Source organism: Python bivittatus, unplaced genomic scaffold (genome assembly GCF_059951505.1).
Source record: "Python bivittatus isolate LINGU-HERP-01145 unplaced genomic scaffold, Pbiv_v1 ctg000330_np1212, whole genome shotgun sequence".
NCBI lineage: Eukaryota > Metazoa > Chordata > Lepidosauria > Squamata > Pythonidae > Python > Python bivittatus.
In genome coordinates, this window is record NW_028277058.1 from 8,426,797 (window position 1) to 8,454,324 (window position 27,528).

Below are 27,528 nucleotides of genomic sequence, written 5' to 3' on the forward strand. Positions count from 1 at the left end.
AAAATTAATTCAAAGTGACGTTCATTGTACTTGCTTAACACACAAGTGAATGCAGTGTGGGAACAGCTGGGGTTGTTTGAGCACAGACCCTATTTCAATATAAAGATAACTTAGTCTTATTAGTCTTGATTATTCAGTTAAAAAAACAAGCCCCAATTTCTTTAAGCTGCTTGTCAGATCCTTAAGTAGCCAGTAAATAATTTAGCATTGGGGGGGGGGGGAGGAGTGCATATGCATGCTTTATATTTGCTGATGTTCTTTTCTGTAATTGCTGATGAAAATCTTAAAATAGCTTGCTGGCATGCCTTGTGAACATAGTTAAAATAATTCCCCATTCTTCTATGATCATTATTGTTTTTCTTTGTCGGGGTAAAATTGCTGCTTTGTCTTCAGCTCATTAGGGTTTTGTTCTGTTCCTTTCCCAGCTGACAATGAAGATTCACCATTCCTCTTCCCCTTAACCTGGGAGAGGTTTATTTTATCCCCTCACGTCTAAGAAATAACGTGTTCTGACGCCTGTCTATTGCAGCGGTTGAGTCTGATTCATGTAGGTTGTTCAAATAGCAGCTTAAGCTAACTTTTAGAAAATAACTGATCATCCTTTCTCTGCCTCTTGCTTGCATCGTAGAACTTGGGATGCTTTAAGCAAGGTACTTATTTCCTTGGCATCTTTTCTACTTTAAATATTTTTCAAGTTTGTCCATCCTTGTGTTTCCTTCTTGGCCAACCACAAGCTTTTGGGAAGCCTGATGTGTTTAATTGAAATATCTGATTATGTTTTTCTGTTCACTGGCGTATTGCATATGATACTGGTGATAACATATATTCATATAGTGTTCATCAGCTCCATCCAGCTTTGACTCTGCCAGTAAAGTACAAGATGAATGTATGGAAAATCACTAAATTGCTGCTAGAAGTGTATTTTTCATCTTTCAGTACAGCAATCTCTGTAGAAAATTTTCTAGCTAGTCTGAACCACAGACTAATTTTAGTTCCCTTATTTGATGTCTGACTTTGAAAACAAAAGTTGATGGCATTCATCTTAAAGAATATGAGGTTACAAGTAGTCCTTGACTTATGGCCATTTGTTTAATGACCATCCGAAGTTACAACAGCACTGAAAAAATGTGACTTATGACCAGTCCTTGCACTTAGGACTGTCACAGCATCCCCCATGGTCATGCGATCAAAATTCGGGTGCTTGGCAACTGGCATGTATTTATGATGGGTACAACATCCCAGGGTTATGTGATTGCCATTTGGGATCTTTTCAGGGGGCTTACAACAAGCAAAGCCAATGGCGGAAGCCAGATTCACTTAAAAACCACATGATTTGCTTAATGACCGTGGCAAAAAAAGTTGTAAAATCGGGTGTGAGTCACTTAATGACCGCATTGCTTGGCAACAGAAGTTCCAGTCCAAATTATGGTTGTAAGTTGAGGACTACCTGTATGTTGAAGTAAGCAAACATGAGCCATAGTAGACATTTATAATTTTCTCTCAGATTCAGTCTTTTGAGACTTCTGCAACAGTTATAGGTCAAGAGAAAGCTGATGTATTCAGTACAGGTGAAACTGCTGCTGGTAATACTATGAATTTTCCCTAGGCTCCATAAGTAATAAGGACTGATTGAATGGAAGCAATAGTAAGAAAATGATAAAAGCTGTATAACATAGATTGACAGGGTTAGAGTAACAGTGCCAAACGAGGTGGCCAAAAAAGCAGAATTGGTTCTTTGTCAACCCTATCAGGTAAACCAGGCTAAGGAATAGACACCATGCAGACCTAAAGCTACTTTTATTATGACAGCTACAGTAACAGAATCTTGCAAGTCTGAATGTGCTACCTTTCCCTTCTTCTATCTTTATGAGAATTGGTGGGGAGGTGCTGTCTGAGGCATTTTCACAAATTACTTTCTTGGCCTGGGCTCAAGTTTTGTTTATCTGATTGTTGCCTTGGTAGCAGGTTTTCCTTCTGTCCTTCAAGGCCATCCTCTTTATTCACTATAGATTATTAATCTGTGAAATGTTTGTATAAAAATATATATTGCTTTATTACTATTGTATCCAGGGGGTCCAGTATCCAGGGGGTAAAAGATACCACATTTGGTATGATCTGAATTAATGTGATCCAAGGGATTACAAATATCTGTTATATGAGGTGAATGTATGAGTAGTACAAGATGAGAAGTACAAGAAAATTTGAGACTCAAAATGAACAAGAATAGTGACTATTTGGTAAGTTTCTGCTTGCCGAACAACTACAGGAAGAGAAAGTATGAGTCCTGAATGGGTAGGTATTAGTAGATAGATTAGTATGTATGGAAAAAGGATAAAAGGAAGGAGGAATTGAGAAAAGTATTATGTTACAGAGTACCACACAAGCATTACACTTAGAAGAAATAAGAAAGTGGATGCTTGGTGGAATGATGAACTGAAAGAGGTTGTGGATGAGGAAAAAATGCATGCATGGAAAGTATAAGTGGTGTTAATATAAACTAAATATAGTTAAATTTTGGTTTTTTGTTATCTCCTGCCTTTAATTTATCTTCCTTTCTACTTTTTGTATGTGGGAATGACCTTGGGTGATAGGAGGAAGAGCCGCAGACTGGACAACCATTGTGTAAATGATATCTCAGTCTCCAGAAGGAGGTGGGGGAACATGGGAAGCGTTTCAGAAGGGATCCTTCCTAGTTTTCCGAAGAATAAAAGGAGAGGAGGGGAGAAATACTTTTCAGATTTGTAAGATTGATGTTAACCCTTCAGGGATAGTCCAGACAAGAAGTACAACAATGAATACCAGCTCTATCTTTGTTGTAAGGTTATATTAAAAGAATCTTGTGAATTGTATCAGTATAGTCATGTGTTGTAATGACTCCTTTATTGTGTAGAAGCCTCATTAACAGAATTATTGGGAAAGGGGTCAAGAAGATGCTGCCTAGTATTTCTAACGTCATATTGGTTAGAATCCATTTCTGATTGGAAAAGGAAAAGCAGCTCCTGAAACAAATTCATTCAGATGGGGAGATTTTTTCTGTGTTGTTTTCTTAACCTGTCCATATTAATATTAATTCAGATCATGACTTTGCAAACTTCTGTAGAAATAAAAGTGGGCACTACAAAGGAAAAAATCAAGTTAATGTCTCTATTTTAAGAACCTGACCATAAGGGATTATGAAACTGACTGTGTTAGGTTCTCCAGTAAAAGTAGTTCATGAAATTGACTAGAGAAAAGGCATTCTTGCAGAAATTAAAAGAAATTGCAGTTCATGTCCTTGCTTAATCATGAGGAATTCTTTAAATGTGTTAAAAATAAATTCTGAATGATGGGATGATAACATTATTTTAATATCCATTTAGAATCCTCAGTTATCATAAGCCCAATAAAAAGAATAAATGGAATGTGTTGCATACAGTACTAATACTCTATTTTTAATTAAATCCTATGAAGAAAGGTTCAGTGGTTATTTGCATATAATCAAAATCTATCAACTCTTTTGTGGTGATTCTGCTGCAGTTAATGTTGGGTTTTGTACTATTGAAAGAAACTTCACTTAATTTGAGTTTTCCTGCCTTTACTTGTTTTTAATCACCCAGACTCTTACCTCCTATAGTCTTCATTAGCCCTCCCTCCCTCCCTCCTTCTCTCCAAATCCTTAAAGGTAAAAAGCTTTATTTTGGTAAAACTTATTTACAGAATTGAATACTTAGCTTCTTACACATATTTCTTTCACCATCTTGTTAAAAAATTAAATGCATTATGAGAAAGCAAATAGTACATTGTGTTCTGCCATAGGAATGGCACAAAACTGTATCATTTATGCTGTCCAGGGTGGAGAGGGGAGGATGGGCAATTTAAAGCAAAGATATTACTGAGTAAAAGAGGGAAAACCATTTTTACCTGTTCCAAAGTGTTGTGTAACCCCTTTAATTAAGCCCTTGGATGCTGAGAAAGAAACTTTTTAATAGTAACTTTTTCAAATGTCAGTTTCTCAACTGATAGATAAAGAATTATTTCTATGTACTATTTGGAGAATCGACAAGAACAGCATTTCACCATGTGATTGAACTGAAGGGGAGTTAAGATGGAATTGTTCTTTGTGTTTTTGAAAACCTAACAACTTATGGGGAAATGTGATAGTAATGCAATTACACTGGGCTTGTTAAAACCATTGCTGAATGTCAAAAAAAGAACCCTTGGTTCGTAACGTGTCCTGTTGTCGTATAGGGGTGATTAGTTTGTAATAAGGAATATCAATAAGAGATGGATGGTTTCCAGCTGAGGGTCTGTGGTACAAGTTTGGTTGGGGAACCAGTGGAGGCAAAGGTCAGGGGAAAGAAATTCCCCACAATCAGTTAGTAAAGGCAACTGAAATAACTTGGAAGTGGCAAGAAAAAACAAGGAACAAGGAGAATGTATGGTTGGTAAACAGTTGTACATATCAATAGAATACTTTAAAGGTATTATTAACATCATAGTTACAATTTTAATTACAGAATTTTAACATCGTATTTATCAATTGGGTTTTGGTTCAAGCTGTTTAAGCCCTTAACTTTTGTAAGAGGCACGACAAACCCTATTTTACTTTTTACTGCTTCCATGCAATTCTGAAAAGCTTTGAAAAGTGCTCAACCCCCTAAAATTGTTTTTCTGCATTGTCCTTCAGGCATTCCGATTCAGGGTGAGCTATCTTTAGGAAATTTATTTTTCCTCAGTTTTGGTGTTCTACATGAGGGACTGGGGGGGGGGGGGGACACAGGGGAATATGGGAAAAAAGAAACCCTGCCTGCAAGGAACCCCTTGTTTTCCCTTAGTCCCCTGTGGAGAGAGTGGAGGTGGTTTGTTTGTTTGTTTGTCTTAATCTTTTGTGGAGAAGTGTTTTTTCCCTTAGTTGCTGGCAAAGAGGTCCACCCACCCACCCTTTGGCCCACAGAACTCAGTCAAACCCTAGAAACCAGTTTGAAAAACTCCATACTAAGGGACCACTTTAGGTTGGCTTAAATGAATTTAGAATTCTCTATTCTTATAATTTAAGAGGTTCAGTTTGGATTCTGCATCCCACTCATGCAGACGTATTATAGCCAACAAGAAAGTTATGGGATTGCAACCCACTGCACAGAGGTGAAAATTGGTTTGTAACAATTTTTAGTAATATTGTAAGCACCACTTTTTAAAACAAAATTAGCAAGAGGCTTTGTGTATGTGTGTTTGTGAATGTATATATATAATAACAATACAGAAGTGGTTTATCAGTGCATTCTTCCATAATGTTCTCCCATACAAGCATTAACCGTATCCAAACCTGTTTGGCCTTTTGAGATCATCCAACGTTGGCTCTAGCCAGACCCTTTCATGGTAAGGCACAAATGAATAATGAGAATTAAGAACCAGAAGTAGTCTGTCTGGCCTAGATGATTCAATGTGGTGTTCTTATACAGTCAGTGTTTCCCAGATACTAATTTAAATGTTTGAAATCCTCTGTGGAGGTCCTGTTTACAATAACTAAGCAAAAAAAAAAAAGTTATGATGGGTTGTGGGCTTTGAAAAGATTTCCCACTTTGTAATGAATGTTTTGGCTCTTGCTGCTACTGGGCTATCAAATATTTCTGTATTCAGCTTGTAGGGAGAGTTATCTTAGAGGCTCATTCCTAGCATTATTTTGAGAAAAAATAGGAGCATCCATGCCTGCATAGCAACAAACCATCCATCCTTGCAGTAAGGAAATCTGCATATGGGAGATTATTAACCCTAACCCTAAGTCTCTTGAATACTTTCTTAATATCAAAAAACAGTATAAGAAACTATTGGATAACAAAAAAAATATGATATGAAATCCACCTGGCAACGACTTATTGAAGCCGCTAAGATAATTCTTCCTGGTTCTGGCATCTACTTTCTCATCGATCCGCGAGATCCTCTGCCATGTTAGATTCCCACATAGCCCCAGAAATATGGGAACTTCACTTTCAGAGACTATATGAAGATTCCTCCACTGAGATGGAAATGCAAAGGAAACATGGCCTAACCATTTCAACATCTGAAATCAAGATGTTAATTGGTCAACTAAGAAAAGGGAAGGCCCCGGGAGTGGATTTTATTCCAGTAGAAGCATTGAAAAATTTCATGGAATGGTGGGCTCTGATGCTAGCATCCCTCTTTACTTACATTGATAAGATGGGACGAAACCCGGAGGATTGGGGCTTGGCTATTATAGTCCCAATCTTTAAAAAAGGCAGGAGGGATGACCCTACAAACTATAGGCCGATGAGCTTGGAAATGAGCTATACAACAAACTATAGGCTGATGAGCTACAGGAAAAACTCAAGGACTGGATGGTCCAGAAGAACCTGATAGCAGATGAGCAGGCAGGATTCAGAGAGGGATGAGATACCATTGAACAATGTCAGGTCCTACCCTGACTAATGAATGACTACTTCGGAGATTCTTACTTTCAAAATATTGTTTGGAAATAACTATTCAAATTGGGAAAATATCATAAGAGAAATTATCATTGTTCCAATCTACTTGACAGAGAACTAACTAACGAGAGAGAGAGAAAGAGAGAGAAATGACTTCACATATCATTATACATTTGTCACAGCTACTTAGTTTGGCCACTGAAAACTTAGAATTGAGTCATTTATACCCCAAGTGATTGGGATAATTCAAAGTGCTGGACTAATAGAAGGACCAAAGTGCTTTGATAAATCTTCAGATCTGAAACAGAGATTCTGTTTATAACAAGAGAAATAAGGAAGCATAAAAATGTATGTCTTTTTTATTCAGCTTTGATATTTAATATTGTTAAAATACATCAGTTTAGTAAAATATTTAGTAAAACACATAGAGAGTAGTTATAATATTGTGGTAATTTGTACTGTTTCTTGACACTGAAAAAAGTGAAGTTCTTTTTAGCATTTACATCGTTCTAAGAATACATTTAATTATAGGATATTTTGCTATTATGTTGATACCTAATTTGTTTTTCAGGTGAATGGAACTGTTTGTGTTAAGATAACAAAGGGAACTAATCACAAAAAAAGGAATGTTTAATATGAAGAAAAAATACTGCAATCATATTTACTATCTGCTCTGGTTTTTCTGATTGTGTTCCAAATTATGCAGTTTAATATTATTCACTGGAAAATAGTGTGTATTTGCAGTGAAATCAAGCAATAATAAACATGGTTTGAGTTAGCAGTTCCTGCAGTTTTCAGATTATGAGACGCACATGTGAAACAGCCCAGAAAACATGGACAGCACCATGCAGTTGACAGTGTTACAATATAATTGTATAAATATAGCTCATCTTTATCTTTTGTAATGATATGAATTTCAATTGAGTTATTTTCACTTATAACAGCATAAGTTAGTTGATTGATTGATTGATTGATTGATTGATTGCATAAGTTAATCAGTGAGACTGAAGTTCAACTACCTTAAACTGAGTCTAAAATATTATCTTTAACGTGACTCCATTACCTGCATTCATTAGAATAATGAAGGTAGTTGTGATTGATTGATTTAGGACATTTAATCCTGAAGCATAATTTCAACAAAGAAAGCGTCAAAATATAATTTTTTATATGTTATTTTTGCTGTCTCCAAAAATAACATATAAAAAATTATATTTTGACGCTTTCATTGTTGGCAAAAGCAGGTAAAATCTTGGGAATATTGTGTAGCATGCTATTATAAGTGCTTCTTTCAGGATTATTTTTCAGCTACCAATGCTCATTGTGTTTTTGAAGTAGGTCAGTGAAGAATCAGAACTCTTATGTGACCTATTTTTGAGAAAATGAACCTGTCTGCTTTGAAGCTGCGTTGCAATGAAATGGAAGTTTATGACCTTCTTTGGATCCCATGTAATTTTTTGGAAATATAAAAAAGTAGCATGAACACCTTCTGGGTTGACCAGAGCTTCCAAGTAAGGGTTTATTGTAATCTATCAGACTGATAAACAGATGTCTTTGTATCCTTTCCAGGTTGTATTGTACCCAACTTCCAATAGCTCAAAGTCAACAGAGCTGCATAAAATGATAGTCCCTAAAAACAGCCAAGATTCTGATCTGAGGATAAAACTAGCAGTGAGAATGGACAAGCCACCACACATGAAGCATTGTGGGTGAGTGCCTCTTCTGCAAAAGAGTAAATGCTAATTCCGTTTCAGCTGCCCACATAATTTTGTATTATATAGTTTACAGCCAGAAAAGAAAAAAAGTAAAGAAGCAGTCTACGTGTGGCAAGATAAAATGTAAGGTTTATTTAAACCAGACAACATTTGTAGCCTCAAAATAAGTAAAAGACTCATTGTACAGTCAAAAGCAGGATGGGAAAGTAATGTGTAAACACGTATTGCTTTTTTAAATGATGATTTCCACTGATATATATTTCATATTTCCAATTTTCTTTGTGTACGGGTCAGAGTTATCATATATAACTCTTTCCTGTCTCATGTTGTCATTTTCCAAGTATATGTAAGAGAACAAATTGCGGTTGTTTTTCTTTGCGTGGTACAGATGATCCCAAAAGAAGAGATGATGTCCTTAGCTAATATCTAAAATACCATAAAATGAATTCAGGTCTCTGAATATGTTGCTTCCTATAATGCATTGACAGACCGCTTTTGAAATTCAAGAGACTTTGAGAAGCAGCTTCAGATTCTCTAAAAAGAAAGTGAGAAAATGAAACCATATTGGACATGCCTAAAGAAACTGTGCAATCAGAATATTGTCAAGGATATAAATATATAAGAAGGTCTTACACTACAATTTGCCAGAGTTAAGTATAATTCGTTAATGGGAATCTTTGCCTCAGAAGGAACAAACAGTTCTACATGTAGCAAAATGAAAAGGTCACTGTATACATAATTTATGACATAATTTTTAAAAATTGATGAAAAATACTTTCTTTGAGCTGCAAACAAGGAGAGAGGTTTTAAATGATTAGGAACTAACCATTCCACTTGTAGTCTACAAGGCCGATTCTGATTTTTCCTTTAGACATTTTTTTCCATTGAAGAATTTAAAGAATGACTTCCAGCTATTCTGTCTCATAAGTTTTAACTAACACTTTAATGCAAGCAAATGTTTGAATTTGCAGGTTGCTTCAGTGTGAAAAATAAAATGTTTTATCAGATGAGTTATGTTTTAGCGCAGCCTAGTGGCTGAAAACATGTGTTGCTTCATCTAGTAAAAACTCTGTAAACATTTTAAAGCCATTAAATAACATTTAGAAAATGAATTGTTAAGTTGGAGGGGAGGGAGGAAACAGAAGAAATCACCTCTAAAGGTCTCAGTACTTTTGTACTTGTGGGCTTCTACTTCTCTATCTAACCAGGTCTAATCTTTAAAATTGGCTGAGTTTACCACTGACTGAATTAGATGAAACTCTCTACTCTCTATACGTTATGTCATTAATGTTTCGTATAGCCCATTCTCTTTTGTTCTTGTGACAACTCCTCTCGAGGTCTAAATGGAGGTCTTCCTCAGCTCTTTCAAGATTATTTATTTGTCCTGCATTCTGGGACAAGAGAGAATAGGTCATTGCTTTCTATGTGACATCCTTTCAGATATTTGAAGAGGAATGTTCTATTTTCGTGCAATTGTTTTTTTTCTTAAACCTAAACACACCTAGCTCCTTTAATCTCTTTTCATAGTTCCTGGGTCCCTTATCATCCTCACTGTCCTTCTCTGAATGTCTTCCAATTTTTCTGAGTCCTTTTTAAAGTGTGGTTCCCAGAACTGGAACAAAAGTTGAGGTGGCAACTCACCAAAACAGAATAAAGAAAGATACATTTCTTGTAATACTGAGCACTTGGTCTTCTTATAAAACACAGCATGATCCTCTCTGCCCTTTAGGGATGCACCTTTTTTATCCCCATTCTTTACTCTTCTTCTTCCCCTGAATCCTCAAAGCCTGTTTCATCTTCAAAGACCTGAAAACTGTTTCTGAGTTCTAGCAGTGCAAAATCTAATCTATGTCTCTTGCGTCTCATTGTTAGTCTCACCTACTGAATTTGTTTCTCTCTTTGATTGCCTTCCTTGTGGAAAGTTGCCTCCTCTGTCAATTTGTGCTACAGAGACTCCCTTTACAGAAGTGATAAATCCATGTCCTTTCTCCTCCTTATCCTTGTCCTTTCTTATTATCTTCTTCTTATTGTTGAAGTGTGAGCTTTTGTTGTTCCTGTCCTTGTCTTCCTGCCTGAAAACAACCTGGCATATATTTGCAGCAAATACAAGCTTGTAACAGCCCTTGGAGGAAAAAAATTGAAACAAGCATTACAGGTCACAAGTTCAGATTCATGTGCATTCATCTTCACGTTTGCTTCCTAAAACACCACCAATAGAAAAGTTGTTATTCTTGTTTCATTCCCAGGCTCTTCAAAGTACAACGTTTGACATAGGTGGAAAATGTGTGCAAGCATCACTATTGTCTCTCGCACAGGGTTGGGTTTGCTTGCAGTTACTTACACCATAGTAGCTGCTGTTGGTCATAGGGATTCCCTGTAACTGATTTCCAAGGCCACTGCACAAATATGGGGCTTCCAGAGAATAGGGAAATAATGCTTGCCAAATCTGCTAGTTTTACCAATCCAAACCCAACTTGTTATTCCCATTTCTTGCTGATTAGAATTGTCAAATAGTTCAGCAGTTAAGCAAATATATGGTGGAAGTTCTGTGCTCCAAGAGGCTTGATTCAATTAAATCTACTGAAGAGCACAGATCAAAAGAGGAAGAAAATTGAAAACTGTATTTGAAGAAAGAAAACATAAAAGATGGATCAGCTGGTATTTTTCCAGCAATTGTATTTCAGGGTAGTTTGCAGGAAGGGCACGTTAAGCATTATAGTACAAGGCAATCGATGACCCTCTGATCCAGTAAAAGTATGTTGCTTAATGGGATGACATGCAAGAAGAGAGGAGGGGGCAAGAATCCGGTCAAATAGGATTTGACTCTCTGGTGTGCAAATATGTATGAATAGAAATAATCTGCATACCAATATGGGTGAAACTGTCCTAACGAAGTTTAATTTGGCAGTGTAAATTATGAAGTTTCAGGCTTTACTTTGCCTTTCAGTAAAATGAATAGATTTAAATCAGTTTATCAAGAAAGGAAGAAATTGAAAATTGAACTGCCTAATAAATGACACACAGAAATTGCATTAAAGACTGATTGGACAATTATGTTGAGGTTAAGTGTAAAATGGTTAGAATAGGGAAGGGGGGGACCAAAAGTGTGTGTTTAGATCTTTAGAGAACAGATTATATAGACAAGTTTGATTTTAATGATCTCTGTTAATTTGCTGTAAGAGGATCTTACAAATCTTTTATAACAAGTTCTAGCCACATTAATTGCCCGGAAGAGCTGAGAGACTTTTAATTGCCCAAATATATATTATTAAACAATGTGATGTGTTTCTATCACCAAAAAAGACAAACTATTAGGAATTACTTCAGTGGTGTAACTAAATAGTGTGAATAAAACAATATTTAATTAAAAGGTACCTTAAGAGTTTTTGTGGCGGTGTTAATTTTTCAGCAAATGCCATTTCTCATACCCAAGGTACCACTGATCCAGAGGAAAAGTTCTCAGTACTCCAGTATTTTGCTAAAGAAAACTTGGCAGGTAACTTATCCTGACCAACGTAGTAGAGATATGCAAATCTTTCAAAAGAAGTGCTTCAGAACATGTGTGCCCGCATATGAAGTGTATAGTGGCATGCACAGGCCCTTAATTTTGCTGGGGGAAACACAAATGAGATGCTAGCTACTGTGACCCAGTTGCTGTCTCTGGGGCTTTCTTGCCATTCTGAGTGTGATGGGAAGCCGAACAGACCTTGGGAACGGTTCAGGCAAGAAAGAGAACAATGACAGAAGTGATTCTTGACTGTCGAGTTAGGGGGGAAGCATGAGAAAGGGGCTCAGAGTAACTGCCTTAATTATAGTAGTTATAAATTGTGCAGGAGAATTACTTTGGGGAGCTTTTGAGATTAATATCAAGCTTTGCATGGCTAGTAAACTCAGGAAACCAGAACCACTTGGATTTCTGGAAAGATCTAATAGGGTAATGTAGTAGCCTCCCCAAGACATGCTGTCATACCAAGGTTCTCAGAGAAGTGCCCCTGCTGGTGTCCCTCAAAAGTTTCTTTTTGGACTTCTCCATTGCCCCTACTGTGCTAACAACATTTGTTATGGCTGCTGGAGGACCATAGCTGTTTGCAGTGCCTGGTTGCCCCTTTCTAGTTTCCCTCCTGGCCCCCCTGTGCCTGTGCTGCTTCTTTTATTTGTCAGAGGAGTGGTGTTCATGTCCCTCAGACATTCCCACCTCTGGGAAGGATTCTCTTTGTTCCTCAGCCGGTCACGGGAAACAGGAGTGAAGAGTGCCTGTTCTTGTGATGGGGCCTAGCATCAACTTCTGGGAATTGCTGCCCTTCTACAGCATTGCTGCTGCTGCTTTTTCCTCCTCTTCTTGATGATTCACTCCAGATTTTAAAGCCAACCAGGCCCACTGTTCTCCTCTGGGAAGACCTAAGGTTGGAGAATAGAAAGGAGGTTTCTTTGCCCATGTCTTCTCACCAGTACAGGGAGTGCGGTATGGTGTCTGAACCTCACAGTATGTCCAACTACCGTTTCTGTGACGAACTCCTACACATTCCTGTAACATACTGGTGAAAAGTGAGATCAGGATCTTTCCTTTTTACTTATATGGTTCAGCAATTGAGACTGCTGCATGGACGTAAGCAAGCAGAAACATGAATAGTAGATTCACTGAGCGGGTGAATGCTTTCTGGTAATATATATTAGTCTCTATATGAGACTAATGCTGGTGTGCACTTCTGTTTAGCAAAGATAAATATCCGTACATCTTGGCTATTGTCACTTTTACATATCCATTGAAATATCTCTGGGCTGCAATTATGTATGTTAATTTGTGTTGTAAAGATGCACATAGCTCTTGCAGCAGTTGTAGTTCCCTCTTATTAAAGCATATTTTGTTTACTTGGATGCTGGCCCACATCCACTTCTTAGGTCTCTAGCTAAACTTATTCTGACTTCCCAGAGTACTTGTAGTGGAGGAAAAGTTGTGATACACTTATTCGTTTCCATTGTGATTACATACTGAGAAGCATTCATTATCTTATCTCATCTAATTAGCCTAGCTACTGGGGTCAATTGCTTTTTTATTAGCATGGCAGGTTTCATGATTTGCATGTAATAGCATAAAGCCAACCTTTTCATTTTTCATGGTTCTAAGGTTTTCTAAATTTTATTTTGTAACATTTTGTATCCTAACAGAGTCTGCAGAATTGACTCTGAATATCTTCAACTTACTATATGAATACAGAGATAGAAATAGAGAGAGCCTAATCCTAGCATCCAGGAGAAAACTTCTCTTTTTATATTGTTGAAGAACAACAATCTTGGGTTCAGTGATATTTTTCCTTAAAGCTTACTAATTAGATCGTTTTGGAAACAAGCATGTGAAAAACATGCATCCAAAAATACGGTAGCACCCAGGATGAATACATGCATACACACACACACACACACTCATAGCCTACCAGCTTTCCAGAGAATCTTGAAAAAGAAAAGAGAAAATAACAGAAAATATAAAAAATAAGTAATAATTTAAAAGACACAGTAATAGTCATAACCCTGTCATAGAAGCATAAAGGAAGAAAAGCCATGACAGGCTGTAGCTGCTACGCCCCAAACATGAGAGTAAAAGGCTGTGTCTTCACATAGATGTCAGCTTTGTCAGGTAGATCCAGACAAGTAGCACACCCAGAAGAACTAGCTCTAGTTTATTGTAAGGTTACATTAACAGAATCTAGCAAGTCTGAAAGTACATTTCTCCCCCGTCACCTTTACAACTGAAGAAATAGGGAGGGTCACTTTTGAGATGTTTGCCGTGCTCACATTTCTGCTGCAGGCTAAGCTGCCTCTTATCCAACCGTTGCCCTGGCTGTGGCTCTTCCCCCCATCTCCCAAGGTCATTCCCACATACTATTACAACAGATTACAGCAGAGCCTGTTGGGCTCTCTGGGGAAGGGCATTCGGAAGCGCGGTGCTACAGCATAGAAAGCCACTCTTACTTTCCACCTCTTTCAATCATGGGATTCAAAGAAAAGACCTACCCACACACAGATTTTAATGTTCAGGAATGTAGATATGAAGAAAGAAGGTTCCTTAAGTATCAGAGTTCTAAGCAATTAAGGGTTTTGAACATCATTACTAAAACTTTGAAGTTTGCCTGGTATATTATTGCCAAGGTGTATAGTACAGCGTGGAATACATTCTCTCTTTCCGTGTTATTTATTTTAAGGGGCCTCAGTGTGTCAAAGAGACAGCAAAGTTGTGCCACTCCTCCATGCTTCATTCTTCAGATGTACACATATTAAGTGTGGATAGCTCTGTAGGGCAATCCTGTGGATGAGAGTTGTCACTCATGTATATGTAGATTAATCATAGAGGATCTGCTTAAACTTCTGATTAGAACACCTCAACTGAATTAAAATGTCGGTTAACAGCTCCACCTTCTGACCTTCACCTTATTTGTAGGAAGTTCATAGCAGAAGAGGGAATGCTATGCATCTACATTCCACCTATTATATAATTCCTATAGCATATAGTCACCTTCAGGGGATAGTTTTGGGTAATGACCACCACTGAACAGCGCAGTAATTTTGCTGCCTCTAAACATTGCATTCCCCAAATTCAAGTTTTCAGTAAACTCTTATGATGTTCGTACTGAAAAGAAAAAAATAAAGCTGCATGATTCCTGCATCTTTTTATTAAGAAGGAATTTCAGAGTCCAGGTTGTGAGGAAATAACTCAGTGATATATAAATTCTCTCTGGACTTCTCAGTCATCTTCTCTTGTATATACTTGCAGACCTGGAATCTGAAATTGTACCTTCTATAATATAGCTTATTGGGAAGAAGTGAATGTATTCTAGAATTACCCTGACATGATGGATTTCTGTTCGTTTGTATCTTATGTGGAGCAATATTGCATCATAAAGTCAAAATGTGATTGTTTATACAAGATTATGACCTAATGAAAAATATTTCATCCTTGAGGACTCAAAATCATCCTGTATGTGTGTCTATGCTAGCCTTATAGTGAATGAGACCACCTCTTAACTTGACAGATTAATTTCTCCCTTCAAATGATTTGTATTTGTCACTTTTAAATAGTGTATACTAAAGTGATATATATGTTTTCTTCAGTCTAAACATAAACGTATGAATTACTTTCAGAAGGAAGACTTGATTTTGCTGATATTTATGGTGCCAGATACAGTTCAGATATAATCAGTATTAGTAATCCAATTTTATACAAAGGGCACCATGTGAATTTAGGCTTTTAAACAAAAATTATTATCCAGTAGAAGCAGTTGCCGTATTTATAGTCTTGTGTATTACTATGAAATATTAAATAAATTGATCACAAGAGGGCAGCATGGTTTAAAGGAATGCTAAAAAATACCGTTGAACTGGTATAAAGTTCAGCGTATAAAATGTATAATATTACCAAATGTTATTTTATCGTTAGAGATTAGTTTTTATTTCCAGCAACATATTCATATACAGTCTCGTTCAAAACATTTTTGAAGTAAAAAACATACCACTGATCTATAAATATATTTTGACTTGCATTTTGAAAAGAAATAACATAATCAAGAATGGAAATAATTGGTATTACACATTCAAAACTTGCTTTGTTTCATACTAGATGTTCCTTCAGAATTGTTGGACCTTCCAGAATCCCCAGCCAGTATGAACATTGATCCAAGCCAGAGGAGTCAGGGTGGTGTCAAAAATTCAAGATGGTGCCCACTGAATGGAAGTCCGGTCCCTTTTTCATATGTGTCACACATAAAAGACATGTGGAAAGAGCAAGGCTTCAATTGGGCAATAGGAGCCACCATATTGACTTTTTAATCCCACCCACAGAGCACTACATCCATCCAAGGCCAGATTGAGAAATCTGGTTTATGCATTTATGATCACATCATAACCAAAATGTGTGGTTTTAGCCACACCTATTTATGCTGTCAGTGTGACTAGCTTTTCTACTTCACAGATTGCACTCAGGGCCAGATTTCAAGCTTCAGCACCTTATTGTCATGGAAGAAGCTGACTATTAGTTACCTCAAAACCAAGGTTGTGATATTTTCAGAAGCAATCCAGTGCTGTAGACATTACAAGCAAATAAATGGAAACTGTGGAGCAAGTCACTAAGATATTTACAGGTAGTCCTTGAGTTATGACCACTTCTTCAGCAACTGTTCAAAGTTACAATGGCACTGAATGAGTGGTACTTACGACCAGTCCTTGAAGTTCTGGCCATCGCAGCACTCCCAGAGTTATGTGATTGCGATTTGGGCACTTGGCAACCGCTTGTACTTATGATGGTTGCGGCATCCCGTGGTCATGTGATCGCCATTTGAGACACCCTGACAGCTTCCCACAAACAAAGTCAGTGGGGAAGCCAGGAGGGAAGGTCTCAAGATGCTCCTGTAAGTCGATCCCACTGCTTTTTCTCCTAGGAATCTCATACTCCATAGCACTCCCTGCCTGCCTGCACTCTGCACACACACCTCCTGCAGCAATCCCCCTGCCTGCCCGCACTCCATAGTGCACACCTGCCCACAGCACCCCCCGCCCACCTATGGCCCCCACCAGCCTTCCCATGCTTGTTCTGCAGCACTCACACACACCCTGCATTCTGTAGCACTTGCCCGTGGCACCCTCCCACCCCCTGTGCTCATTGTCTGGGACTCCCACCTCTTCCCACTTAACAACCCATGCAGTCCTGGGGTTAAGACAGCAACTGGGACTGGTGGGATTGCCATCACTAAGCGATACAATCATGTGACATCACAATTTATGACTGCATCGCTTAGTGACAGAAGTTCCAGTCCCAATTGTCATCATAACCTGAGGACTACCTGTAATCTTGGACTGTTTATTCACCAGATCATGGAGTGTCAGTCCTCCCAGGTAAAAAAAGATAGGAAACATGACCAGATGAGCTAATTCTACTTGTTCTAAGGCTACATTAACAGAATCTTGCAAGCCTAAAAATACAAATCTCCCACCATCACTTTTAACAGCCTGATACATTCGGGCAGATCCTTTTTAAGTTTCTTTCTTTGTCCACTACTCAGCTGCAGGCTCCTCTCCCTTTTATCTGATCTTTTCCTAGGCAGCACCTCTTCCCTTTGTTCTTCAAGGTCATTCCCAAATACCACTACATGGAGGAACCAAATTAGATCAGCAATTGAAAAGGCTAACAGCAGCACAAGGACTATACTAGGTTTCCTCTAGTGTATACCAGTGGCTGTACAGATAGTCCTCATTTAGCGACCATAACTGGGACTGGCAGCTTGGTCTTTAAGCAAAGTGGTTGCTAAGTGAAAAGTTACAATTTTACAATCTTACTTCAGCTTTCCTTTGCTTTACTGACCTGGGAAGGTTGTAAATGCAAGGACTACTTGCAGAGTTATTTTTTCATCACTGTTGTAAGTGCAAACAGTTGCTAAATGAGGCAGTCACTAAACAAGGACTACTTGTATAATATCTTCAAAACAAAACAAGTCGTCAGATGCTATAGGGTTCCCAGTTATATGCCTACAAATAATTAAATCCAATGAAAGCCATTAAGTCTATTTTTTTTTTAAGGGGATGAAGCTGGTAAAATGGGAAACAGTGATTCTTAGGCCAAAATCATTATGTAATATAGAACAGGTGTCACCAACACTCAAACCAGGGAAAAGAAGACCCAAAAGTCTGTTGATCCAAAAAAGAGGAAGAAATGGCCTAGGATTTAAATCCTGGGACTGGGTTGAAAATTGAAACCTTTTTTGGGTTGACTGGCTGACATTTAAGTTTTTGTCTGTGCTTGTTTTGTTTTGGTTTTGTTGGGTTTTATTTTTAGATTTATTTATCATGTTCTAGATTTTTGTTTATTAACTGCTAGAAATCCTAGCAGATTACAAATAAGTAAACTAATAAATGAATATGTAGGATTTGATTCCTGTGTTCTGCAGCAGGTAGATCTTCTGCATATATATGACTTCTTTCTTGTCTGCAATAAAGCAACTTACTGTATTTAGCTGTATCAAGTGTGTGAAGCTTATGTAGTTGCTATGCACAGATTAAGTCCACATCTATTGCAGGTGAGTTTGAACAATTCTAAGAGCCTTGTTTCAAGCCCCTTGCTTCATTTCTAACTCACACAACTTGAATCTGGTTTGTATGAAAAAGACCTGTATTTGTCAACTCAGTTATTAGTCCAAACCACATATTACTAAACATTATTTAGCTGCACTGATTGTCTTTGAAAATTTCAAGTTAAGCTAGAAGAATCAGCTCTATTGTAATATTTTGTCAGTGTGGCTTTTTGAGCCATTGTTTGTTAGAATTCAGTTTTGTAAGATCAGACTGAAATCAAATTTAAAAAATATCCTAGATATAGACTTCCAAAAAATATCAGGAAGCTCTGTCAGACCTGAGCTTAATAAAAAGCTACTCACCCTGGAAAGTGCCTCTATGACCTTACATGCTTAAACCACCACAGAGCTTTCTCCCTAGCTCACTTCAGCCTTCTAATCTCACTAATACTATAGGGAAAGTATAGCAACATTCCCATCTCAGAGCTTCCCATTTGAAATTTAAGAAATTGAGCCTCTAGCTTATGGCCTTCTGTGTTGCCCTTTTTATAGGATTCCTTGCTGTGATCTTGTAACTTCTCTTGTGCCAGTAGTTCTTGCTTAACAACCATTCGTACAGTGACAGTTCAAAGTTACAGTGGTACTAAATGAATAGTACTTATGCCCTGTCCTTGAAGTTACGGCCGTTGCAGTACCCCTGTGGTCACGTGATCAAAATTCAGGTGCTTGGCAGCCCCCCACATTTACGGCTGCAGAATGCACTTCAACTCAACCACAGGGTGCACTTCAGTTCCCCCCACCCACCTATCTCCCCCCATCTCTGCCCTTTTGGCTGCCCTGCACTCTGCTGCCCTGCACTCCGCCACCCTTGTTGCCCTGCAGGAAGGCCTCATGCAGCCAGCAGTTGCCTCACAAAGGACCTGGCTGGGCACACTTCCTCAGCAGTGGGAGGAATAAGATGGCAAAGGTCAGCTGGGGGCAGCAGGGGCAGCGGAAGGCAGGGCAGCAGGGGTGCAGGGTGGAGCACAGGGCAGTGGGGGCACCAGGGTGCAAGGGTGGCGGAGTGCAGGGCGGTCAAAAGGACAGAGATGGACTAGAGATAGGTAGGTGGGAGGTGTTGAAGCAGAGGTGAGAGTGGCAGGGCAGAAGCATGAGGTCCTCACCTAACGACCACAACTGGAACTACCAAAAGTGCCATCGCTAAATGGTGCATCACGTGATGTTTTACCTAATGACCGCATCACTTAGCGACAGAAATTCCAGTCCCAATTAGGGTCATTAAGCAAGGACTACCTGTATCTAATAGAGCTGCCAGAACAAAGGAGGGTTATAGACATCTCTTGCTCTTGGAGCACTATCTTGAGTTCGCAAGGAGAATTGTAAAAGTCCTATTTCTTGCCATCATATTGCACTAAATCCTATTACGACAAGCCTAGTCTATGTTATTGGTTATCTGTACATGACAGTGTTCTTCTTTGCTTTGACTTGTATTTTGTTTAAATTATGCTACTTCTTTTGATTTTTCTGTATAATCTGATTTTTGATTAAATAAATAGATACATAGGTTTAAAATATGTAGCTTGAAACTGAATGATTTCAAATTATTTTTCCTCAAGTTGGTATGCTTAGGATTTGTAGATCTATATCCTGAATAGACCTTTAAGTCATATCCAAGTGTGTAATGTAATTTGCCTATAGCAATTTGAATACACTTTAATCAGGATGAGGGTAAGTCATTTAATGATCAATTTCACAACCACAACTAGATTTATTGTATCATATTAAAAAGACTTGTCATTTGCTTGCTGTATGTATGATGCAGAAATCTAAATCTTTTACTGGATATGAATAAGATTTGTGGCCAGAGTAGAGCACAAGTTGCAGTTAAAGGCGGAGGGAAATATATTTTAACATATATAACATTTGCACCAAACAAAACTGAACTAAAGCTGAAGATTTTTTTTCACTTGTGCAATATGAGAATTGCTATAGAACATGTCTTTTCAGGTGTTACTTGAACTTACTTACTTACTTATTTATTTATTTACAATATTTATATGATGCTCATTCCCAAAGGCCCTGGGTGGCTACCATTAACACTTTTATAAGTGTTTGTAGAACAGCACTACCAGGTACTACCATTGAACTCCTGGTTCTCTGGATTCACTTTTGTCTCCATATGTTTGTATGTCATCCTTAAAACATGCATTCCAAAATTAAAACAATATTTAACTGACACAACTTTGGGACTAAAATTCAAGAAAAAATCATGAATCAACTCACACAGAAGCTTCTGCGAGGAATGTTAGGATTTAAGAACGCAAAATAATCCATATTGCTCATGTGGGCACATGTGGCTAAATTCACTCCATAAATTAACTGCCAACTCATTGGGCAGTGTTGAGCTTCAGGATTTCATGACCATAGTTTAGACAACTGATTTCCTGACTGTGGCTGGTATCTTCAGAGGCAACTGAGCAGGGACTGACTGGGCTCCTGTCTTTATAGCCAGGTTACCTTCAGGAAATCTGTTGTCAAGACCACGGTCAAGAAAACCTGAAGCTCAACACTGCCCGGCAGGTACCAGCTGTGAAAGCCTACATTATATACTGTATTGTAAACTCGTTATTTAAGCATTACTTTAACTCATATTTATATACCATGAAAGATTGCCCTGTAATACTCTAGACTGAACAATTGATAGCCACTTAAGTGATATTTATATTCTCCTGAACATTTATAGAGTATTCTCATAATAGCTATTGACCTTCAGTAATGTTCTATTAACAAAGGTTAAGGAGTCTTCTTAAGTGTTTAATGATTTTAATGTTACCATTAGGATTATGATTCTTCACTTCCATATAGAAAGGAGTTGAATTAAATAATTTTCAATCATGATCTGAATCATCAGTCAGGATGATGCAATTTAATTAGTTAAATCATTATTTATTCAGTAGCAGGAAGATTCTATAGCAGGGATCTCTAACCTGAGGCTTATGGGCCACGTGCAACCCTTCAGACATTTTATGTTCTAAAAACAGTTTTAGGAAAGGGTTAATCTTAACTGGAGTGGACTTTCCCAAAGGAAGGTAGCATTGTTCCTTCCCCATTTCAGTGAATGTTACAAGTGAGAGAAGAGCAAACTAGACAGATAGAAGAGGAAACAGGGAGGATGCTGGCTCAGCTGCAGCTCAGAACTGTGCCTGTATCAATTGGGTCACGTGCTATGAATTCTCCCTCAGCTTTAGCTAGACCCTAAAGCTGTAGCAAGGAGGAGTGGTGGTGAGAACAGGCAAGTAGGGTAAAGCAGGTCCTGGCCCTGGTTGTTATGGGTCTGCTCTTTCATTCCCCTAGAGCGGTGTTCCTCAACCTCAGCAACTTTCAGATGGGTGGACTTCAACTCCCAGAATTCCCCATGCTGGCTGGGGAATTCTGGGAGTTGAAGTCCACCCATCTGAAAGTTGCTGAGGTTGAGGAACACTGCCCTAGAGTGCTTCAGGCAGAGTGGATTCCCTGCAGATGGGAAGAGTGGTGGATTCTGTGAGTCCAGTGCAGGCCACAGCATGTTCCTGGTCTGGCAGGAGTGGGAGTTCCTGGAGTTCCACTGTTTTCACATTACAGTGGCATTCCTGAGTTCTCTTCCACAGAGCCAGTGGCTCAACTCCAGTGTCTATAGCAGCTTCAACCATCATTGTGCAGCCATCATTGTGTTTAGGTGTCCAAACTGAAATAGTAAAAAAAAAAAAAGTACTGTAGCTCTTTCACATGACTTTTTCTTCTTTGAATGTTTCTTTGTTTGTTTTGACCCACTAAAGAATTTTATATTAGTCTATGAAAAGACTTCAGCATTATGACCCTTGGTCTAATGGAGTAGTCCTCACAAAATATTTGTGACTATTTAAGTTTGAGACCCTACTCTATAATCATGTCTAGTTGAAGTGTAACTTTTTGTTTGATATCAGCTAAATACTTATTCTTTAGTATTCAGAGATGTTTTAGATGTTACATACCTTATAAAGCAATTATTTAGTAGGGATTTTTCAGATTAGTTTCATGCCCCCCCCCCAAAAATGGAATGATGATCTTAATTTCAAGCAATCAGGTACATACTTGTGAAAGCATTGCAAGTTAAATCATTATCATCAATTAATAATGTAGCAAAGCTGTGTTGTGGAGCTGAGAAGTAGAAGGTGTGATGGGCAGCCTACCTAATTCAAATACATGATAGACCCGGTAAAGCACAGGATAGAAGAAAGGAAAGGAAAGGAAAGGCATTATTAAGAGGGTAGCAACCAATCAGAATGTTTAGTTGCTGAAACAGATTAGCAGGGGTTTGCTGTTGGCAATATGCATTCAGTAGAAGCAATTGTAGTAGCAGAGGTTTTAAAATCCTCATACTGTATGGGAAGACTCATTGAACTGAATGGGATTATACTGATAAAAAATGTTTCCTGATAGTGCTGAAAGTACTGATTAGATAACAGGACTTCCCTATGATTACTCTGTAGAGATTTAAACATAATTTTACTTTTTTGGATAGGGAATAGGATGTTTATTAGCATGTATAATTCACCATTCTGATTATATGTGGTTGGAACCACATGAAATTTAGGGCTATATCAAGGATTGAAATTCAAAGTTAGAGAAAAGGACATACTTTTAAATGAAGTCTAACTTGTTTGTTAACAAGTTACATTGTTTGCAGTGGCTGCATGGAAGATACTCAAGCAGATGGTGACAGATAGCGCTGTTAATATTTGAAGGGATGAATTGAACTGATACAGATTGCTGCAATTTTATATGAATTTTAATAAAACCTATGGCTGCAAATAAATGTATTACTACTACCCTAAATAGATAGCTCCATAAGAATTAAAAGACATTTTGAGGGTTAGAAGGCAGTTTATAGAAATATGTTGCATAAACCATGAATGTTTTCCACTAAACTTGTTTGTTTGTTCGTTTGTTTCTCCCTCAAAGTTTGAGAAATTGTGTTTTATTGCCTGAGGGTAAATCTGCCTGTGCTCCTCAGGTGCAAAATAGTTTTATCTAGAATGCAGATTTTTTTTCTACCATTCTATCCACCATCTTAAATGACCTTAAAAACAAATTCAAGAGTTCATGAGTTCTTGTATGTTCATGCAATAATTCGTGCGTTCTAGGAGAAGGGCCTCAGACTTGAAAAGGGAAATCCAACTTTTTATCATCCTTTGACTTCCCTGAGCCTTCATAGTTAATTTTCCAGAGTCAGAAACCCTAATATGAAAGAGCTTAAAAAAGGGACAGGACAGGAAAAAAATCCAATCCAAAGAAGAATTGTTGGCTAAAACAAATATATTTGTTTTTTTAACCAACAAAATTAAAGTGTAGCCAATGCTAATGCTTTCTCACTTCCTCAAACAATCCTCGCTTAATTGCCAGAATTTAATTCCTGGTTCACATGTCATAAGAAAATACATCTTCCCAACAGGTGGCAGAACCTGACAATCTTGTCTGGGCTTGGAAGCAAAGCAGGTTAGGAAAACCATCTGTTGGGAGACCATCAGGGAATACCTGGGCTGTAAGCTTGACTGGGAAATTGAAAAACTTCCCAGAAGAGGTGATGGCAAACTTCCTTATAGTCACCAAGAGTTGAGTCTAGCTCAAGGGGTTTGTTACTGAATCTTAGTTGGCTGGTTTCACACATGCTAAGCTATAAATAATCACAACACACTGAGCTCCAAAGTATTCACTCAATATGGTAAGCTAAAATGAAACAAACTGTCTTATTGCTTAGTAGATTCTAGTTACGAATCAAACTAGTTGGTCCATCAGTTTGGAATATTCTTTTCAGATTTAATATGTAGAAATGGCATGACAACATATTGACTGGGTTTAGACATCATGCCAAGTGATGGGGTATTCAGTGGTTTGCTGAATAAACCATAATTAGTTGGATTTATTTAACATAATCACCCATAAACTGAGGTAGATATGCTTTTGGTGTGAAGTCCTTGGTGCTCTCTGAGCTTGGTTGTTTGTTTAAGAGCACCAAGGACTCCACAGTTCAACCCTAAGCTACATATATTCTGTTCTATTGATGCTTTTCGTAACAGTAGGTTTCATTTACCATTTTTTGTAAAGGCGAGGGCTATGGTATACAGGGCAATAATATAAAGAAGACTGTGTTATGTACATGGGAACACCAAGATTCTCTCTTTTTCATCTTTGTTGGACAGATAATTTTGGATAATTTATTTTTATTTTTAAGGGTTTATACTTGTTTTGGTTTGTTTGCTGCTACCAAATGGTAGAAAATTATGCCATGATTTTTAACAATTGTGGTCAGACTGGTCATTGGGAACCTTGCTTTTAAGAAATATGTGGGAAATATTACCCAAGAAATTACTATTGAGAAAGATGTCATTATGAATAACCCTTAGGATTACCTAGTCTTGAGTTAAGTTTTATTACTTTATATTTGATTCTGTGTATGTGAAACTGAGGTGGCATTTCTTGACTGGGGTGTGGTAATGAATTTGTGAAGCCCTTTATTAACCTGCCAGAATAGCATCTCTATTAAGCAGCTAATAAGTGTTCACTTGAAACTTCATTGTTTCATTGATTAGTTTCAAACCTCTGACAATGTTTTAAAATATTTTGTAAAATTAATTTTCGTTGTAAAAAATCTGATCATGAGTTATTACAAAAATAATTACAAGATACTCTAATATCTCTGAATAAATATCAGTGAATAAATTAAGGAGAGGTAATAGATTGTTTCTCATAGCGACAATCATAAAACAGTTTGAGATGTGGATAAACACCTTGGAAGTGCAGTGAATTCTAGAATCTAATCCATCCTGAGTTTTGAAATCTGGCATGGTAAGGTTGGAAGCTTGGGCATCAAAAGTAAAGCATGCTTTTTTGACAGGGAAGTTAGTGCCTTTCTTTATATAAAAGGGAATGGTTAGGACCCTCTTGGACAAGTTATTCTGCAGTATGTGGTATTTATTGCCATGTATCTACTCTTTAAACTTTTATTAAGATATATAAAAAGTACAGTTAAAATACGAATCAAAAAGTATAGAAAAGAAAGAAGATAGAACTAAAAGAAAAAGACAAAAACTAAAATAGTGAGAATAGGTAGAAAGATGAAACGGAAAGTGACTTCCGACTATCTCCAATACAGATACAAGTACAAATTTGAAAAAAGTTAATCTCCTACCACTAATTAATCCAAATTCACATTATTTCTATCAACACAAGCCATCTAATCATTAAATCCCACAATCAAAGCTTCATTTTTTCCCAGCCCAAGCATGTAATTTAGGAAGACTTGCCATGAGGAGACAAACTTAGAAACGATATTATCTCTTATTAAAGCTGTTAAGTATCTACTCTTTATTCTTTAAAATAAGGTTCTTAGCTCTAAACCTTGGAAGATATTGTTGATTTAGATATTTATTTTTCCAATTTCCAATACCTACATGCTCCCAGGAAAGCCAGCTTTATTGAAATTCAAGATTAAGCCTGACTTTGGAATCAAAAAAACCTGGCTCACATTAGTGGATGACTTTATACTAAGGGAATGGAAAGGAAGTGTGTGGCCCAATTAGTATTCTTGTGCCTCTCAGCAGCTTTCAATGGGATCAACATTATATATTTCTGGATTACTTCTGTGGGTTTCAATTTAAATGTGCAGTATTAAAGGGGCCCAGATTCTACCTAGAAGATCAGATTCAGAATATGGTGCTTTGGGACTTCTGTTCAAAGTTTGGGGGTACCACATATTTCCATTTGATTTCCTATTCTGTTAACATCTAAATGAAACTACTGTGAGTCCTCATTTAATGTTGCTAATTGGGACCTGAAACTTCGTCATTAAGTGTGGCAGTCATAGACTGAGATGTTATCTAGGTGTTAAAGACAGTTCCACATTATTTAAAGGTGCAGCTTCATAAACTGGGGATGCCTCTAGATTCAACACTGCCTGTGGAAGCACATATGGGGAAGTAATCAGTAATTAACTAAGTTCAAGTGGTATGTCACCTACAAAGTTATTTCAGAAAAAAGGAACTAATATCTATTGGGTAAGTGCTAATAATATTCAGCATGGATTATTGTAATGCCAGCTATGAGACATTGAATTTAATGCTCATATAAAATGAAACTATACATGCCCTTGTGGAGCAAATCAGTATGCTCATGTTACACAAATAATATGCCAATTAAACTGGTTACCAGTGGGTTTTCAGGGCCAATTTCAACATGCTGCTTTTGGTCTTCCAAACCTTAAAGATGATATGATACAGAAACTACTCACATTTTTGTGGGGTAAATCAGTATGCTCACATTACACCAATAATATGTGGTTGCCAATGGGTTTTCAGCATGCTGTTTTAGCCCTTTAATATCTTATATAATTTGAATCCAAGTTATTTAAGGGATGAAATGCACATTTAAGATACTGCCTTCATATGAAGATATTATAGAGTTTCTACACATAGTCTGAACACTGAGATCCTCAAAACTTGCAGAGACTGAAGATCTTTTCAGTAGTGGCTCCTGCTCTGTGCAGTAATAAATCACTGCTTCCATCTGTTTTACTTTTTCTTGACTTTTTAAATGAAAGGCTTTTCCTATATAACCACCTTGTTATTATCTCATTCATGAAACCGTTTAAAATTAACTTGGGAATTTATGGACTATTTTTATTGATACACAGTTGTTGGTTTCTACGATACGTAACTCTGGGAAGGGATTAAAACGTAATATTTGAAAACTAGAATTGGGGGTGTGCTGTTGTATTTTTTAAAGAACACCCACGCTCATACATAATCACTGATTCTTCCTTTTAGGGTTGACAAATGTATACATAAATATAGTGTTTAAAAGCAGAAAAAGGCACAGTAGATTCTTAAAGAGAAAACCTGAATTCCTAGTTTAAACCAAGCTTTCTTCTGAAATGAATTGAGATTCCTTTGTCTTAGGTACATTTGATTCTTTTTTGTTTTGCTTTGTGTGTGTGTGTGTGTGTGTGTGTGTACTTGTTTTTATTTTTATGTAGATTTTAGTTTGATTATATAGAATAGAAAACTGATCTGTAAGAGGTGATCAAGTGATCTGGGATGATACTGAAATGAAGGAATGCGGGAAGAAAGAAGCATTTTAGAAATTCTTGTGGGAATAAGCAATATGTCAAGGAATGGGATTGAAATGAATGCTGTAAATGTTGGTATCCAGGGAAAAATGATGAAAGCTCTTAAATGTTGAACAACAATAAGGTGTAACTGCAGAAGTATTAAGATATAGGTATGGTTTACATATGGAGTGGCTCTGCAACTTGTTCAGCATGTGAGCAGG

The 27,528-nt window shown here is 37.4% G+C and overlaps 1 protein-coding gene across 8 annotated transcripts in view; it reads left to right on the forward strand.

Annotated features, from left to right (window-relative positions):
- The window catches only part of CADPS2 (calcium dependent secretion activator 2), a 335,958-nt gene that overhangs the window by 145,612 nt on the left and 162,818 nt on the right, over positions 1-27,528 (forward strand). For all 8 annotated transcript variants that reach the window (XM_088141678.1, XM_025164784.2, XM_088141679.1 and 5 more), the window contains exon 8: positions 7,986-8,125. In XM_088141678.1, the coding sequence (XP_087997804.1) occupies positions 7,986-8,125 (140 nt within the window). The remainder of the gene's footprint in view (positions 1-7,985; positions 8,126-27,528) is intronic.